At 39.3% G+C, this 14,371-nt stretch overlaps 1 protein-coding gene across 3 annotated transcripts in view; it reads right to left on the bottom strand.

Moving 5' to 3' along the window:
* Window positions 1-14,371, bottom strand: part of grid2 (glutamate receptor, ionotropic, delta 2) — a 475,952-nt gene that overhangs the window by 89,220 nt on the left and 372,361 nt on the right. For all 3 annotated transcript variants that reach the window (XM_069699497.1, XM_069699496.1, XM_069699495.1), the window contains exons 10-11: window positions 13,558-13,755; window positions 9,681-9,993 (exon numbers count right to left, since the gene is read on the bottom strand). In XM_069699497.1, the coding sequence (XP_069555598.1) occupies window positions 9,681-9,993; window positions 13,558-13,755 (511 nt within the window). The remainder of the gene's footprint in view (window positions 1-9,680; window positions 9,994-13,557; window positions 13,756-14,371) is intronic.

The raw sequence follows: 14,371 nt of genomic DNA, 5'->3' as shown, positions 1-14,371 counted from the left end.
CATGCAACTTGTTTTACAACCGTGTCGGAAATCTAACATCTTCATCAGTGTTCTGAATGGCCACGTTCAAATGGGTTTAGAAGAGCTGCTTGTGAAAGAAATTAGTTATAATAGAGAATAATTGTACAAGCAGTTGAAATGTCTTGCGTGTTCTACTTAACTCTATGAAAAACAATATATGACAGCACTGTTGTAGCTAATATAGAAGCCAGATAGTCATCAATGAGCAAAGTGACAATGATTAACCAGCTTAAAATAAGCAGATGTGTGCAAATACATACATGTTCCATCATCTGATTTCTGTAAAAACTCTAACAATTATTTCAATAAAAGTGTTTCAATATCTCATTAAAAAAAAAAAAATGCAAATTTTGAAAGAAAAGGTTGACAAACTTAAAACAAATTTGTGTATCTGAACTTTGTATATATTTTTTTTTTTATTTCATCTCCCATTAGTCATGTGACAAACCCTCAGATTTATCTGGAGTACCTGGAACTATATATAGCCTAAAGCAGTTCAAACTAGCGCTTCCTCCGGCAGCTACAGCACGTCACATGCTGCTTACACACTAATGCTGCAGTATTAATACTGAATGATGTCATATACAATAATATATCAGTCAAGGGGAAAAAAAAATTGTAGTTTTACTTTGATACTTTACAGTTTGCTGCCAATACTTGTGTACTTAAGTAGGACTTTACCTTTTAGGAATATTTTTACATTGCTGCATTGGTACATTTGCTGAAGTGCCGGATCGAAATACTACTTCGACAACTGTACTCACTTGTCAATGAGGGGGCAAGTGATCTTAATCCTTACTTGCATTTGAATCACATGTCGTGCCCTTGAACTGTCAGTATGTGCCCACCGGGACAGATATTTTGCGGTACAGCGTGTTCTGACCTCTTCTTACCCTTGACATTGTTTCTGGTTCTCCATGTCCCCCTCCTTTCCTTGTGTGCCTTCTCTCTACCTTGCAGTGTATTCATTTCCAGTCACCACCTCGCGTGCTGGTTTGGCCACAGTGAAAACGTATCTGTTTTTTCCCCCCTATCTTCTTTCTTATTTTATACTCCTGGCTTAGCCAACTCTATAATAACTGACTGAGCACTAACAAGGTATCTAACAAGACACTCAGCTTTCCCACTGTTTTATCTCTTTTGACTCTTTTCTAACCCTCCTTTATTCTTCATCCATCTGGCTGAGGGTTTTGGAAGTTTTTTTTGGTGCTGGTAGAGAAGGAGTTGCTGTTAACATAAATGATCAAATACATCTTGCAATTACCATGATTCAGTAAGGATTATTGAGATATTTCGAGAGAGATTAATTTGTTGCCATGCCTTTTATTGATAAATAAAGTAGATATTGTTTTTGTCTTGCTTTTTTGACAAGGATTTTCAAAATCCTATTGATCCTGACCTGGTAACTGTAGTAACTGAGAGTCTTATCCATTATGTTGAGCTTTAAAAATATATTGTGAGCTTTTTTGTTTTCATTTTCAAGTAGAAGTGTCTACATTTTCCCATCACATACCCCTAAACAACTGCACAGTAATTAAAATTCAGAGAAAAAGTTACTGTGAGCCCAACATCTATCAAGAAGCAATTAAATCTATTGTTTATTCCAGTTGCATTCTGCTCAGAGCTTGACCTTTAAAACACATTTCACAGGGAAATAAACGGGATTCACTGGGCCCGTTTATCTGAGACAGTTAACAACAGCGTGCCCAAAATAAATATGCTTGTATTACAATTAAGCCTCCCTCCTTATTACTGTCCCTTGTAACAACAACAACCTCTCTGTCTCCTTGGAGAAAGAATCCAGATAGAACAAGACCCGGCGATTGCACTGTGCTTTGGAGCTTCTTTGACAGACACATTTGTTGGGAAGTACACGTTCGATCAACAGCATGACAATCGACACAGTAAAATGGAGGCAAAGATGAATGTTACATGTATTTATGTATCAAGAGTTGTTCACTCCGCAAATCTTTACAGCGTATCTCTGTCTATCTGTCCTTGTCTCTCTCTTTGCAGTCTCTAGCTGAATATGATATTTACTGTAGGAGGACAGCAGGAGACAATTTGTTCCTCCAACTTAACCAGTGTGATTAAACATTGAATGTAGAGGAAGAAAAAGAGAGCGGCAACGTAAACAGCATGTGCGAGTCAACACATATATTACACCCGTCGTAAGCATGCTGGGTAATATAAAAAATAAATATGTTAGTTGGAGGCTATGATAATTAAATTTGAAGGCCAAATCTCGTATCCTATGACAGTCAAACCAAAGACATTATTCCTTCTGCATGTTCCAATTACTTAATGTGCCTCTTAGTGCAAGAAATTAAACTGTTGGACATGACTCTGTTATACATTTTGAATTTGTAAAATATCCCAGAAAATACTTTAATGGGGAAAAAGTGGAACAAAACCTCAGGAAGGGCAACAGAGGACACATCCAGCTTCTAGTACAGACATGCAATAAATTACCACTCAACTGCAGTTTCCCCAGTTCTACTAAGCTTTACTAACAGAACTGTACCTACACAACAATCACTCCTGTATCTCCTGTCTTGTTGACACTGGTGTATTCCAAAAAAAAGAGCAGAGACATGGAGCCCTACAGTAATTAAAACTGTTTTGTTTTAGTTTTTTCTTCCAGACATCACCCAAAAAGGTGAAAATTCTTGAAACCACACTCCTACTCCTATTACGCTCTCATTGGCTGTCAGACACTCCTGCTCTCAGGGTTTGTCCCAGAGCTGCTTGAACTAGCAAAGCACCTTGGATTTTTGGGCAATTATTTCAAGCATGCCACAAAATATCGAGGACTATACGACGATCCCAGAGCGAGTGAGGATGTGTCTGTTGCATCTCAAACCTAACAAGTGTCTGTGACAGCAATAATCAGGTTTTTTTTTATATCAGAGTTCAAAAATTTGTCAGGAAAAGGAAAATCACCTCTAAAATCATAGACTGAGCGTGACTCCATGGTTTTGATTTACGGCCCTCAATGTAACCGTTTTACTTCAATCCTGCTGCACTCATATCACCACCTAAAACCACAAACTCATAATGTTGCTCTGTATGTGGTGGATGTGTAAATCACTTTGCTGGCATCATATCAGCTTGAAGGGTTATGATACGTGTTGTATTTTCACTGCACTTAAATCGGTAAAAAAAAAAGTCAGCCATGACAGGTTTGTGTAGAAGTAAATCATAAAAGAACTTCAACACAACTAAAGATCGCATTGAATTATGAGTAAAAGTACAGACGCATTTTTAGCAAAATGTATTTACTTCATTGGAGCTTATTATAAAGAATGTCTCCAGACAGCATGTAGTAGCATCAGACTGAACTTGAGTGCTTGAGTAAATGTACTTACTTTTGACTACTGAAGGAATGACAGACAGATGTATCGAGGACAAAAGGGACACATCCTACTCAAACCTGCTTTGAGGATCTGGCTGAACTAGTAACAGCTGGACCCCATCGTACGTGAGTAGGAAGAAAGTAGAGGACAGAGGGGGCCGAGTGCGATCGCTGGGAGTGGAAAGAAAAAGGGGGAAGGAAGCAGCTGTGACAGGAACAGAACAAAAGAGCAGCAAGTGGAAGAGGGAGCAGGAGAGAGGGATGTATTTAATGGAACTGCTGAGAGATGGTCTCTTTTCACAGTGGCCCATCTCTGTAGCCAGAAAGAGACTGTGAGGGGGATGGAAAGAAGAATAGCGGGAGGACAGATGGAGTGATAAAGGGGTAAAGTCAGGAGGGATGAACGTCCTAAAGTTGGGTCCACTTCACAGCGGCACAACAGAGTCGTTAGAGAGGGATAATGGATTAGAGGGAGTCATAAAGAGAGGAAGAGAGAGAGGCAACGAGAAGAAGAGAGCAGGAAAATGATGATAACGTTGGCTTCCCAGCAGTATGGCACAGCAGAAACAGAGATAATGATGGAGGGAGAGACACTCAGAGGAAAGCGAGAGAGGGAATGTGGAGCGCAGAATGTGAACGCAACTCACACTGAGAAAACACTGCAGTAAGTAGAGAGAACTGGAGAATGGAGAAGGATGGAGGGATGAAATACAAAAGGAGGGAGGAAGGAAACAGAGAAACATGTTTTTGTATGTATGGTTCTCCAACAGAGCTGCAAAAAGAAGATACACACACACACACACACACACACACACACACACACACACACACACACACACACACACACACACACACACACACACACACACACACACACACACACACACACACACACACACACACACACACACACACACACACACAGAGTCATACAGACAGAGAGAGATGCACAGCATGGGACAGTGGGGGAAAAAAAGGAGGTGCAGAGAGGGAACGAGAGAGATGTTTGGAGCAGCAGATGGAAAGATGAAAGCGTTGATTATGGCCTATGGCCCTGACTCAGTGTGTGTGTGTGTGTGTGTGTTGTGTTTCTGTGCAATTTCTTTCAGACAGTGAAAACAAGTAATTCAGTGTGTGTCTGACTGTATGTATTTCCCACAAAGAATTCTAATTGAGAGACAACGGCCCTCAGACTGACAGTGTGTCAGTGTGTGTGTGTGTGTGTTATTTTCACACACACACACACACACACACACACACACACACACACACACACACACACACACACACACACACACACACACACACACACACACACACACACACACACACACACACACACACACACACACACACACACACACAGCATGTGCCTGCACCCTCAAAAACACAGTTTGTTTCTCCACAGTGTCTCTTCCCTCCCCTACTGGTTTGGACATTAATTATGGGAGAACACCAGAATGTGAGAAAGAGAAAGCGTCTGGTCGGAGATTTGTGAAAGACAAATATTCAATGTGACAACAGAGTTTTGCCTTTGACTGTTCTACTTTAGCTCAAATGCTGCTGGCAAAACTTGGGGAGTCAGGACAGGACAGAGGAAGAGGAGAAATGCTGAGGCAGATAAGGGGAGACAGGAGGGTATCAAAACAGGAAACGGGAACAGGCTAACATGTCCCGCTCGCACACTGTCTCTCTGTTTCATTTGTTCTTTTTGTCAACAAGTCTGACTTGCATAACAGAGAGTCTCTCTGCCCAACACAGGTTACATGTCAGCAGGGATGACTCATCTGACTGCCAGCTTTTGCCGACTGTTTTCCCCATTTCAGTAACTATGAAGTTTACCAATGATTTGTCAGGTGTGGCCACTTTTGCTTTTTTCTTGCTCACCAAAAACAAAAGGGGTGAAAAAAAATAAAATAAAGAAGGAGCATTGTGGGTCAGGGTAAAACTGTCCCAGAAACCTCCTTACACAGCAGGGCGATTCTCTTTGAACTGCTAAATTATCTTTCCACTGCTTTTACTCTGATTTCTTGGCTTCCTTTGTGTTTTATCCTTCCTTCTTTATTCTTAGAATTAAGTTTTTCTTATAGAACTTTGAGGTTTGCTTTGAATGAAACGAATCGCAAATGAATTGCATCATTACTGAGTTTACTTGACATATTCAATACAATTCTCTAAATGACTCAGACACAGTAACAAATGGTCACTTTAATTTTCCTTTGGATTTCATTGTGTCTCCAATATCCGTGGAAAATTACGTTTAATCCACTCCACAGGCTCTAATTAGAACATCGTTATCATCTTCAGCGATGAATAACACTTTCATTCCACGTCATGTGCAGATGTGTCAATCTCACAAAATCTTTTTCTCATCCTGCTGGTTTACAATTATCTAAAACAGTGAGTGAAGTGGGCACTTCTTCATTAGTGCTTTTGTTCAGCTTGTTGAAACTTTGGTCTGAGGTACTACAATTTTCTTCTGGCCACACTTCTTACATGTCAATCAATCTACTGCAGGCTGTCTTGTTTTCTCTGCTCTTTCATTCTTGCATGTCACCGTCTTCCTGCTCTCTTTCCACTGACTGCCTGTGGTGGCTCATTTTAGATCCCGAATCTGGTGTACAAGCGTACACATCCCCGTCTCTCCAGGCTGTGTTTGGGCCAGCCAGTCGACGCCCAACACTCAGCTAATGTTGTCTGCTTGGCTGTCCTAATAATGTAACCTGGTAATCACTCATCCCAGACTTGACTCTCCTGCCTCTTGGCTCTGAAAAATATTGGAATGACCTTCCCACTTCAGCTGAGGCCAAAGACCAACCCAACTGAAGCTGAAAATTAATCTCCTGAGGAACACTTCACATCTTTTAAATCACACACTCCCTCTTACATCTTCTCTTCTGCATAGACTACTTACATACGTCATTGTAGTATTTTCTGTAGCTTATTTATCAATCATTTCTACCTTAGACTTCTTGACCTTAGTTCTCTTTCTCAGTATGAGTTATTGCTCTTTAAAGTATGAAGAACTTTTTGTGATGGTGACTGGTGTGGTGTCTGACCTTGTTCTGACTGAGTGTGCTGTATATCGCCCTTTTATCCATTTTACCTGCTGGTACCTCGTATAAATTTATGTTCCATCTCCTTTTCTGCTTTGTTTTCAAAGATCAGAGGTTAAAAAAAATCACAGCCTTCTGCCAATATTAATGTTGACTTGAGATTAACAAACTGACATTAAAATAAATGTGGGACTTGTGACTTTTTTTTCCCTCATTTCTGCTGCACTTCTTCAAACTATGTCTGTGAACAATTGATGAATGTTTTTTTTTTCTGTCAAAGTTACTCTTTGATGTGATGTTTTGTTTGAGGAGATATTGTATTACTGGTGAATAATGAGACCAAATCCCATGATTTCTACGAGGCCTTTGATGTCGCAGTTAACAAAGTCAAGAATTTTGTATGACGCAGTCCTTCCCATTGCGTCTCTTCTTCCAGTTTCTGTCTCCCTCACTCTCATCGAGACCAATTAGACAAGAGTTTACGGAGTTCACACATTTTCCCCACACCTTCCTCTATAGACACACATGCCAGAGTGACAAATCTCTATGTGAAGTTGTAAACAAACAGTCACTTGGCTGGTGCCCTGGTGGCTCTGATGAACAGAAGGGAAGAAAATAATTTGTAAAAGGGGCACATGGAGAGAAAGGGGAAGAAGGAGGGATGAATGGAAGCAACTAGTAGGGACAAAAGGACAAAGAAAAAGGTGGAAATTCTGGCGTCATGTTTGACTAGTCGCTTTCATCACTCATCTCCACCTCTCTCCTACTGCGGATGTCTTTGCATCTGAATCAATTTTCCCCAAGGGTAATATTTCGGGCTGAAACACAAAGTTCTGGGGCCTTATAGAGGTGCTGTGAGAGAACTGCTGGATGAATATTCTCTGTATGTACATGTATGAATGTGTTAATTTGGACACCGCTGTCTCTATGAACAATTTTTGTACATGTATTTGTAGTCATTCAAATGAATCCTAATTCCAGTCAAGGTATTGTTTCATTTGGTAATTAGTGATTGTATACCCAAAAAAGGAAATGCCTGCTTTACTAAATGACTGCTGGGATAAAAATGTTCCAGGTGACTTTTAAAGCTTGTGAAGGTCAGCCCACTTACCCTTGCGGCAGTACACTGTTTATGCTCACTTAATTTTGTGAGATATTTCTAGCTCGGCATATCAAAAATGAATTACCTGTGGCTAAAGCACCGCTTTTCTCACATGACCAGGAAGCAAATGATACCTCACAAAACACACACACACTTACACACACTTTATTCTAACACAGAAGTATTCACACCGGTACCATACAGTACAGAATGTGAGAACTTAGCGATAGACGAATGAGGAACTGCTGGATAATTAAGGAATTAGTAATAGTTTAAAAGTAGATCCTGAATGATAAGTCGTTTTTGATTAACTCTGAACTAGTAAATCAACTTACTCAATACTCTCCTTACTCTTTAACCATTCCTTCTCACATGCGTTGTACCATATTGGAAAGTATTACCCCATCTATACATATAAAGGAAAAAGCCACTCTTGAAAAATCAGATCCTTTCTCCTGCTCCTTACTCTTACTCTTTTTGTGGTCTCTCTGGTTTGTTAGTCAATATTTACTTGTTTAATTTGTATGATAATATTTTATCTCAGGCCACAAAAAGGGTAAGTAATTGTCAAATAATCATAAAGTTGAGAGTCACTTACGATATGTTACTTTAATGGGGAGTGCAAAATAAGAGTAAATGATGAGAAAGTAATCTGTAATGAGTGAGTGGTAACTTGTTTGTGCTTGTCAATGGCTGATTCAGACTCAAACAGGAACAACTAATGAAGAAAGTCATGAATGACTTAATAATTACATTATTATTATTATTATTACATTATAAGTACATGATTCATTCCTTACTTGCTCCTTACTCATTCCTTCTCACATGCGTTGTACCATATTGGAAAGTATTACCCCATCTATACCTATGAAGAAAAAAGCCACTCTTGAAAAATCAGATCCTTTCTCTCGCTCTTATTTCTTGCTAATGATGCAATGACTAAAATGTTAATTACAGCTAAAAAGAGAAACGATTGTGAATATCAAACAGCAATTAGCATGTATCATCATCATCATCATTGCCGCCATTAGCTGCAGCACAAGATGGAGGATTATTTACGAAATGGTAAAATGCTCATCAGTTGCTTATTCAGCGCCCAAAATGTTTCATAAGCAGTGTTGCTAAAAAAATAATAATAAAAAAATAAAAAAAATTCTCCATAAATTTGCATAACTAATGTAGCTTAAAGAATTAACTATTGCGAGGCCCAGAGCATGATGACGAGTGCTCATTGGAAAATGGGAGTTATTTAGACACAAACACAAGACTGAGCCTCAGAATATGAGCCAACTAAGTGTCTCTCTTTCATACTGTAGAAATATTGATATCTAATGAATGCATCAGCTGAAAACAGATTTCATGCATATCCACATTTATATGTTCATTTTCTGCCGGTTTCCATTGTAATTTCCTCTCCTTGCCATGAATCTACTTTCACACTGATGAAATTTAAGGAGTGTCAATTCAGGTGTCAAATGTCTGATCTCCACAGCTGAGCACAGCCTAATGGATACTGGAAAATCTTTGGGTAGATAACTAGGATGAGGCCATTATACCCCTCTCAGTCCATGCGGAACAAAATGTCTCCTCCCTTTGGTTCTAATTTGACCATTGTGCTGAAACACGAAAGGTCAGCTCACACTTATGATACCCAGAGGACACCTATTATCAGATTTTTGACATGAGATTGGTTTGGCAATCACATTTTTTTCTCTATGATTCCCACCCCTACCATTATCTCTCCATCTTTTACCTTTGAGATGGACATGGCAGCATACAGTATGGTGTTGAAATCTATATCCCCCCCATAGGCAAAATGTCAAACAATATTCCTAATTCAAGAAACTCCATAATTTTAGAGCTTGACTTACTTCATTAAAAAGCAACAAGAAGAAACAACATGCCAGCAACGTTTACCCCACAAATAAACAGGCTATTATGAGTAAAGAGCATCTTCGGTCATATGGAAAGTCATGTAACAAGAAATCAAAAATACGGCTTCCTTGAAATTACTATCATACTATTGACTACTACTGTACTATTATTAATACTAACGAAATCTGTTGAACACATTTTTTTTTATCAATATTTTCCAGTCTAGGTTCTCGCTCTGCTTTCCACCCCCTCTGTCCCATTTTTTTCTTACCTTGTTGTACAAAGGAGCCATACACAAACCACATGGAGTTATACAGCGTTGTCGAAGAAACAGATCCCATGGGTAGCCGAGGTGGGTTGAGCCAGTTGAGTAAGTACACCAGGATGCCAACGAGGAGCACAGTGCCTGCAATGCACGCCCACAGTGACAGGTCGAAGGGTGCCAGGCAGGCAAACATGTCCACAGTGCGTTCGGCCTTGCGGAGCAGAACGCCCACGGAATAATCCATGTAGCGTGTGGTGAAGTCCACAACGCTTTCTCGCTCAGGCGTGATGGTCAAGGCAGAGAGTCCCACATCGGCCCGCTACAAAAGGCAGAGGGAAAGAGTGAAGTTTGAAGTATCAACACTGTGAAAATGTGTAGGTGAGGAACACAACTGAAAAATGTGGACTTTTGTACCCAGAAGCCCTGCCTCTGTTGCTTCCCATCATCTAGAGCAATGCCTTCGATACAAAATAGACACTTGATTATTACTAGGAAATATCAGGGCTGTTGCTAAATTTCTAGACAGCATAACTTTTTTGGACAATACAATTCTATACATTTTCTTAAGAATTTAAGGACAAAATATCAGCTTGTAATGGTTACCGGGAATGGTAACAGGTAGTTACAAGTACAACATTTTCGTTCCGTTTTTGTAATATGGCCTTGTAATAAATTAAGCAATGGAAATTGAGCAAGTATGGTTTAGACTTTATAACTGACGCTCTGAATGCACACAAAATATTTCTACTTACAGACAATGATCTTCAAAGTATGTTAACATTTTTGTGTTGCTTTAGCAGTAAATAAAGACAGAATATGTATGAAGTGAAGGTTAAAAGGATGAGGATACCCAACAGTAAGGTCATGTATGAATATTCTCATTATGTGTTTCCTGAAATATTTTTTCTCTGTACTCTGCAAGTATTCCCTTGTAAGCCCTTTTAACGCTGAGCACCTTTTGATGTGACCTTTAAATCATTAATTCATTAGTTCATTGATCTGCTTTTGTGTCGGTATGCCTTTTACAAGCATTTAAAGCTTTTCTCATCACTAGTAATTCTTAGAATTTTAAGACAAGTCAGTCATTGCTTTAATTATTTATGTATAAACACTTCAAGTTGAAAAACAGCTGTCACTGAGTATATCTGCTGAGAAAACTAGGCTGAGCTTAGCTTTAATGCAGGAACAATAATGGCTAATTAAAATATTTTCAGTCCCCAGTGCTTGGCTAGCAGCAGTCGACATCTGTTGTACCATAACAAGGATTTAGGATGCTGTTGTGAGCGTATGCTTGTGTTTGAAATCTATACTAGTGCAAGAGATACAAGAGAACATGTTATGAAATTGTTCGATAAGGAGATTTCCTTTGTTGCTGGAAACCACTGACTTTACCAAGTTAGGTGAATTTGTAGGTGAACGCAAAGCCCCACAGTTACTGCATACACACGGATTATGCACTTATAAAGACACACTTGCATGCTTTCCCATCACACACCACATCCATTTCTACATACACACACAAAACAAACACAAATTTAATCCACTGTGGACAAAAAAAATCTGCTAATTTCACAGTTGAGTGAGGAAACAAAATGCTTAAATGTGCAGAAATTGTCACTTACACTGCATAAGAAGAGTATTAGGAGAAACCCTGCAGGATGCCTGTTGGTTGAGACAACACAACGATATGCATCCAAGTGTGTGTGTTTGTGTTTGTGTGAGAGAGTAGAGATGAATTGCCATGCTGACACATGCGGTCAGTCAACATCGAAACTTGCAAAAGAGCACTCTGGGTAATAATTATCTGGTATAATTGGGTTTTTGGAGAGATAAACCTTGTTGCTGACTGATGGGGGAAACAAAAATATTTGCGTGTTCAGTTTATTCACAGCTTGTGCTTGTCTGTATACACATTAATATGCATTGTGCTCAAGGCATTTCGCTATAATTTGGGGAAATGTTTGGGAGGAAGGGGTACCAGATGCTGAACACAAACAGAAGAAAATTCAAGGTCAAGGGAAGGAGAGCAGAGTCATACACACAGCCAAAATAAAATAATGAAGCAGAGCCATGGAAAACTTCTGAGAAAACACTGCTGATAAGGAAAAAAAACACCCTCGACCTATGGAGAATGAACAAAAAGTTCAGCTGCTTAATACCATTCCAGGAGGACATCAAAGAGCAATTGTACACATGCAGATGTGCGCAAACACACTTGCACATGCCTATACAGTGTGGTATGATCATTAAATACCAGCTTAGTATCTAGTGTTTTCAGATTTTTGGCTGAAAATGGCTGTACATCTGCAGGTTAAATGGATATTTTTGTGATATGACAGGATATTACGTGAATGATATTTAACAGTTTATAATGGCAGAAAAACACTTTCATTGACTTTAATATGTGGTTCAAGAATGTGGTCAGTCATTTTAAGTGGGGTGAGTGGTTCACAAACCTGAAAAGGCTGATTTAAGTATATGATGGATTTTCCATTGTGGTCTTAATGGCATTTTATTCGTTTTAAGGCAATAATTCTAAAGTTATTTCAGGATGCAAGGAATCTTACCTTAATCTGGCACAGCTAGTGTCGCAATCGTGACTAAAGTTAGGAAGCTCACTTTAAATGGTGACCGATTTGTACAAAGCTAAACTGTCTCTTAAACCTGGCCTCTAAACAGGAAAAAAAAATGCCACATGGTTGGTATTACCACGTTGGGCTTTTTTATATTCCATTTTATTTTGGAGTAAGACGAACTGTGTAACTGTACGGAACTACGGCAGTCAATGAATGTTTTAAGGAATCATGGCCCCAGAGACGCAGAAAATACCTGTGAACCCATGAGATATTTAGCTTTTAAAAAAGCTTCTGGTCATGTTTCCGTGTGTATTAGCTTAGCTTTTGTAGGATGTACGATGAGCATGCATGTGCTGAGAATTCCTCAGACTTTTACGGAGATAGTAATCCCACAATATCTGACAGATAATAAAGATGGAAAATCTAAGACTGTTTGCATTTGAAAATAATCATAAATATTCAGTCCTGTTTGCAAGTACTAGAAAAGCTGCCTCCCTTGGAAAACTTTCCCCTGCATGTTGGAATGGACAAAGGGACAACAGCCTTATATCTACATGGAGGGCAGGTTGGTTTGTTGCCCAGCAGTGAAATTGGCACATTCTAAAAAATGTCACCTGAACTGTATGCCACAATAGCCATTTCGTGGTTGAAGTAGTTATTTTCCACGTAAGCCAATGTATTGCCCTCCCACTAGAACCCTCTCCATCTTTCATCTCCAATCCAGGTTTAGAGCTTCACAACGTCTTCTCCACTTTACCCTGGGGCTGTTCAAGTGTCTGCCAGTAGTTAGGCATCAAATACTTGAAGATACTTGAAGCAAGGCAAAAACTGCTGTGTTTTCACCAACATGTAATAACACATTATCTTTGAGGTCAGCCCCTCCTTTTTCCACTTCAGACAACATGCTGTGAGAGTTGGTGAATGAGTGGCTGAATCCCTCTCTCCAAATTTAAGGAATTAAAGAAAGAAATTAACTCCATGCTACTCTCATTCAAGTATTGCTTTTGAAGTGACTTCATTTCTAGTGGAAATATTATGATGGGATTTAAGACTATGCAGGCTCAACCTGAGGGAGGCTATGTTCCTACTTTGCAAGTGATACCTATGGCATAAGTCTGCTTGCATGCTTGCTTCTCCTTGTGTATGTGTGTGTTTATGCATAAATAGGAAACAAATACTCCTTAAAATATTTCCTCTGCAAGTTACACAATTACATGCATTGTGATTGCTCTCCAATACGTTTTCTGAATAGTAAGTGTGTGTGTTTATGTATGTTCATGTGTCTATGTAAATTATATTTTTCTCACCTTTAAGACCAGTTCACCCATCAGTCCATTCCACTGACCGTCGGCCTGCACGCTGCCGTACTTGTGATCTGGAGCAACGTAGATCTCATATTTAAAGCCCAGGTAGTTAGACAGTGCATCCAGGACGTCAATGGAAAAGCCCTGGTACTTCTTCGGTTTCCCCAGAACGTTCTCTGACACCATTACGAATGGCTCCTCCTAGGATGCAATGATCAATCAGCAATCAGTCAATAAGTTAGTCAACCAGTCAATCAATATACCACTCATTCAAGCATTAAATCACACATTACTCAAATGGCCAGTATTACCACTAGAAACACTTATTCTGGTGGTTAAAAGCATGTCTGTGAGAGGCTACATTACACATAGAAAATGTATCTTTACAACAATTGCTGAAAGACCGAGAAATACAAGTACATGTAATGTTTACATTGGGCATTTCAATGAATTTCCAACTACTGAAAAAAAGGTTCAGTTTTAAGACCTGTTTTACATGAACTAAAAGCCTTGTTCTTCTCTCCTGTCGCAGGTACATTGCTTTGAAACGTGTATAGGGGCATAAATCTCAACACAGTACCTTAATTGAGCAGTTACATTGGGAAAAAAAAAATCTGAGACAAGAAGGTAATTTTACCTTTATTTTTCAGATGCTGACAAATGTACCAAAGAGAGACAGCAACAGGCTGTTTTTAGTATCAGTTCACCTGCTTCATTTCAAAGCTGTCAGTTTGCAAACACGAGAAAATCAAGATGAATTCCCCAATTTAGTTTTGGCTGGGGTCCCAAAGTTCCTTACTCAGCTTTCTTTTTATTC

The sequence above is a fragment of the Brachyistius frenatus genome, unplaced genomic scaffold (genome assembly GCF_029030835.1).
Source record: "Brachyistius frenatus isolate BFR_SWC_R1_liver_20210118 unplaced genomic scaffold, ASM2903083v1 Contig_30, whole genome shotgun sequence".
Classification (NCBI taxonomy): domain Eukaryota; kingdom Metazoa; phylum Chordata; class Actinopteri; family Embiotocidae; genus Brachyistius; species Brachyistius frenatus.
The sequence above is the reverse complement of the archived record's forward strand: the minus strand, read 5'-3'. Positions and strand labels throughout refer to the sequence as shown.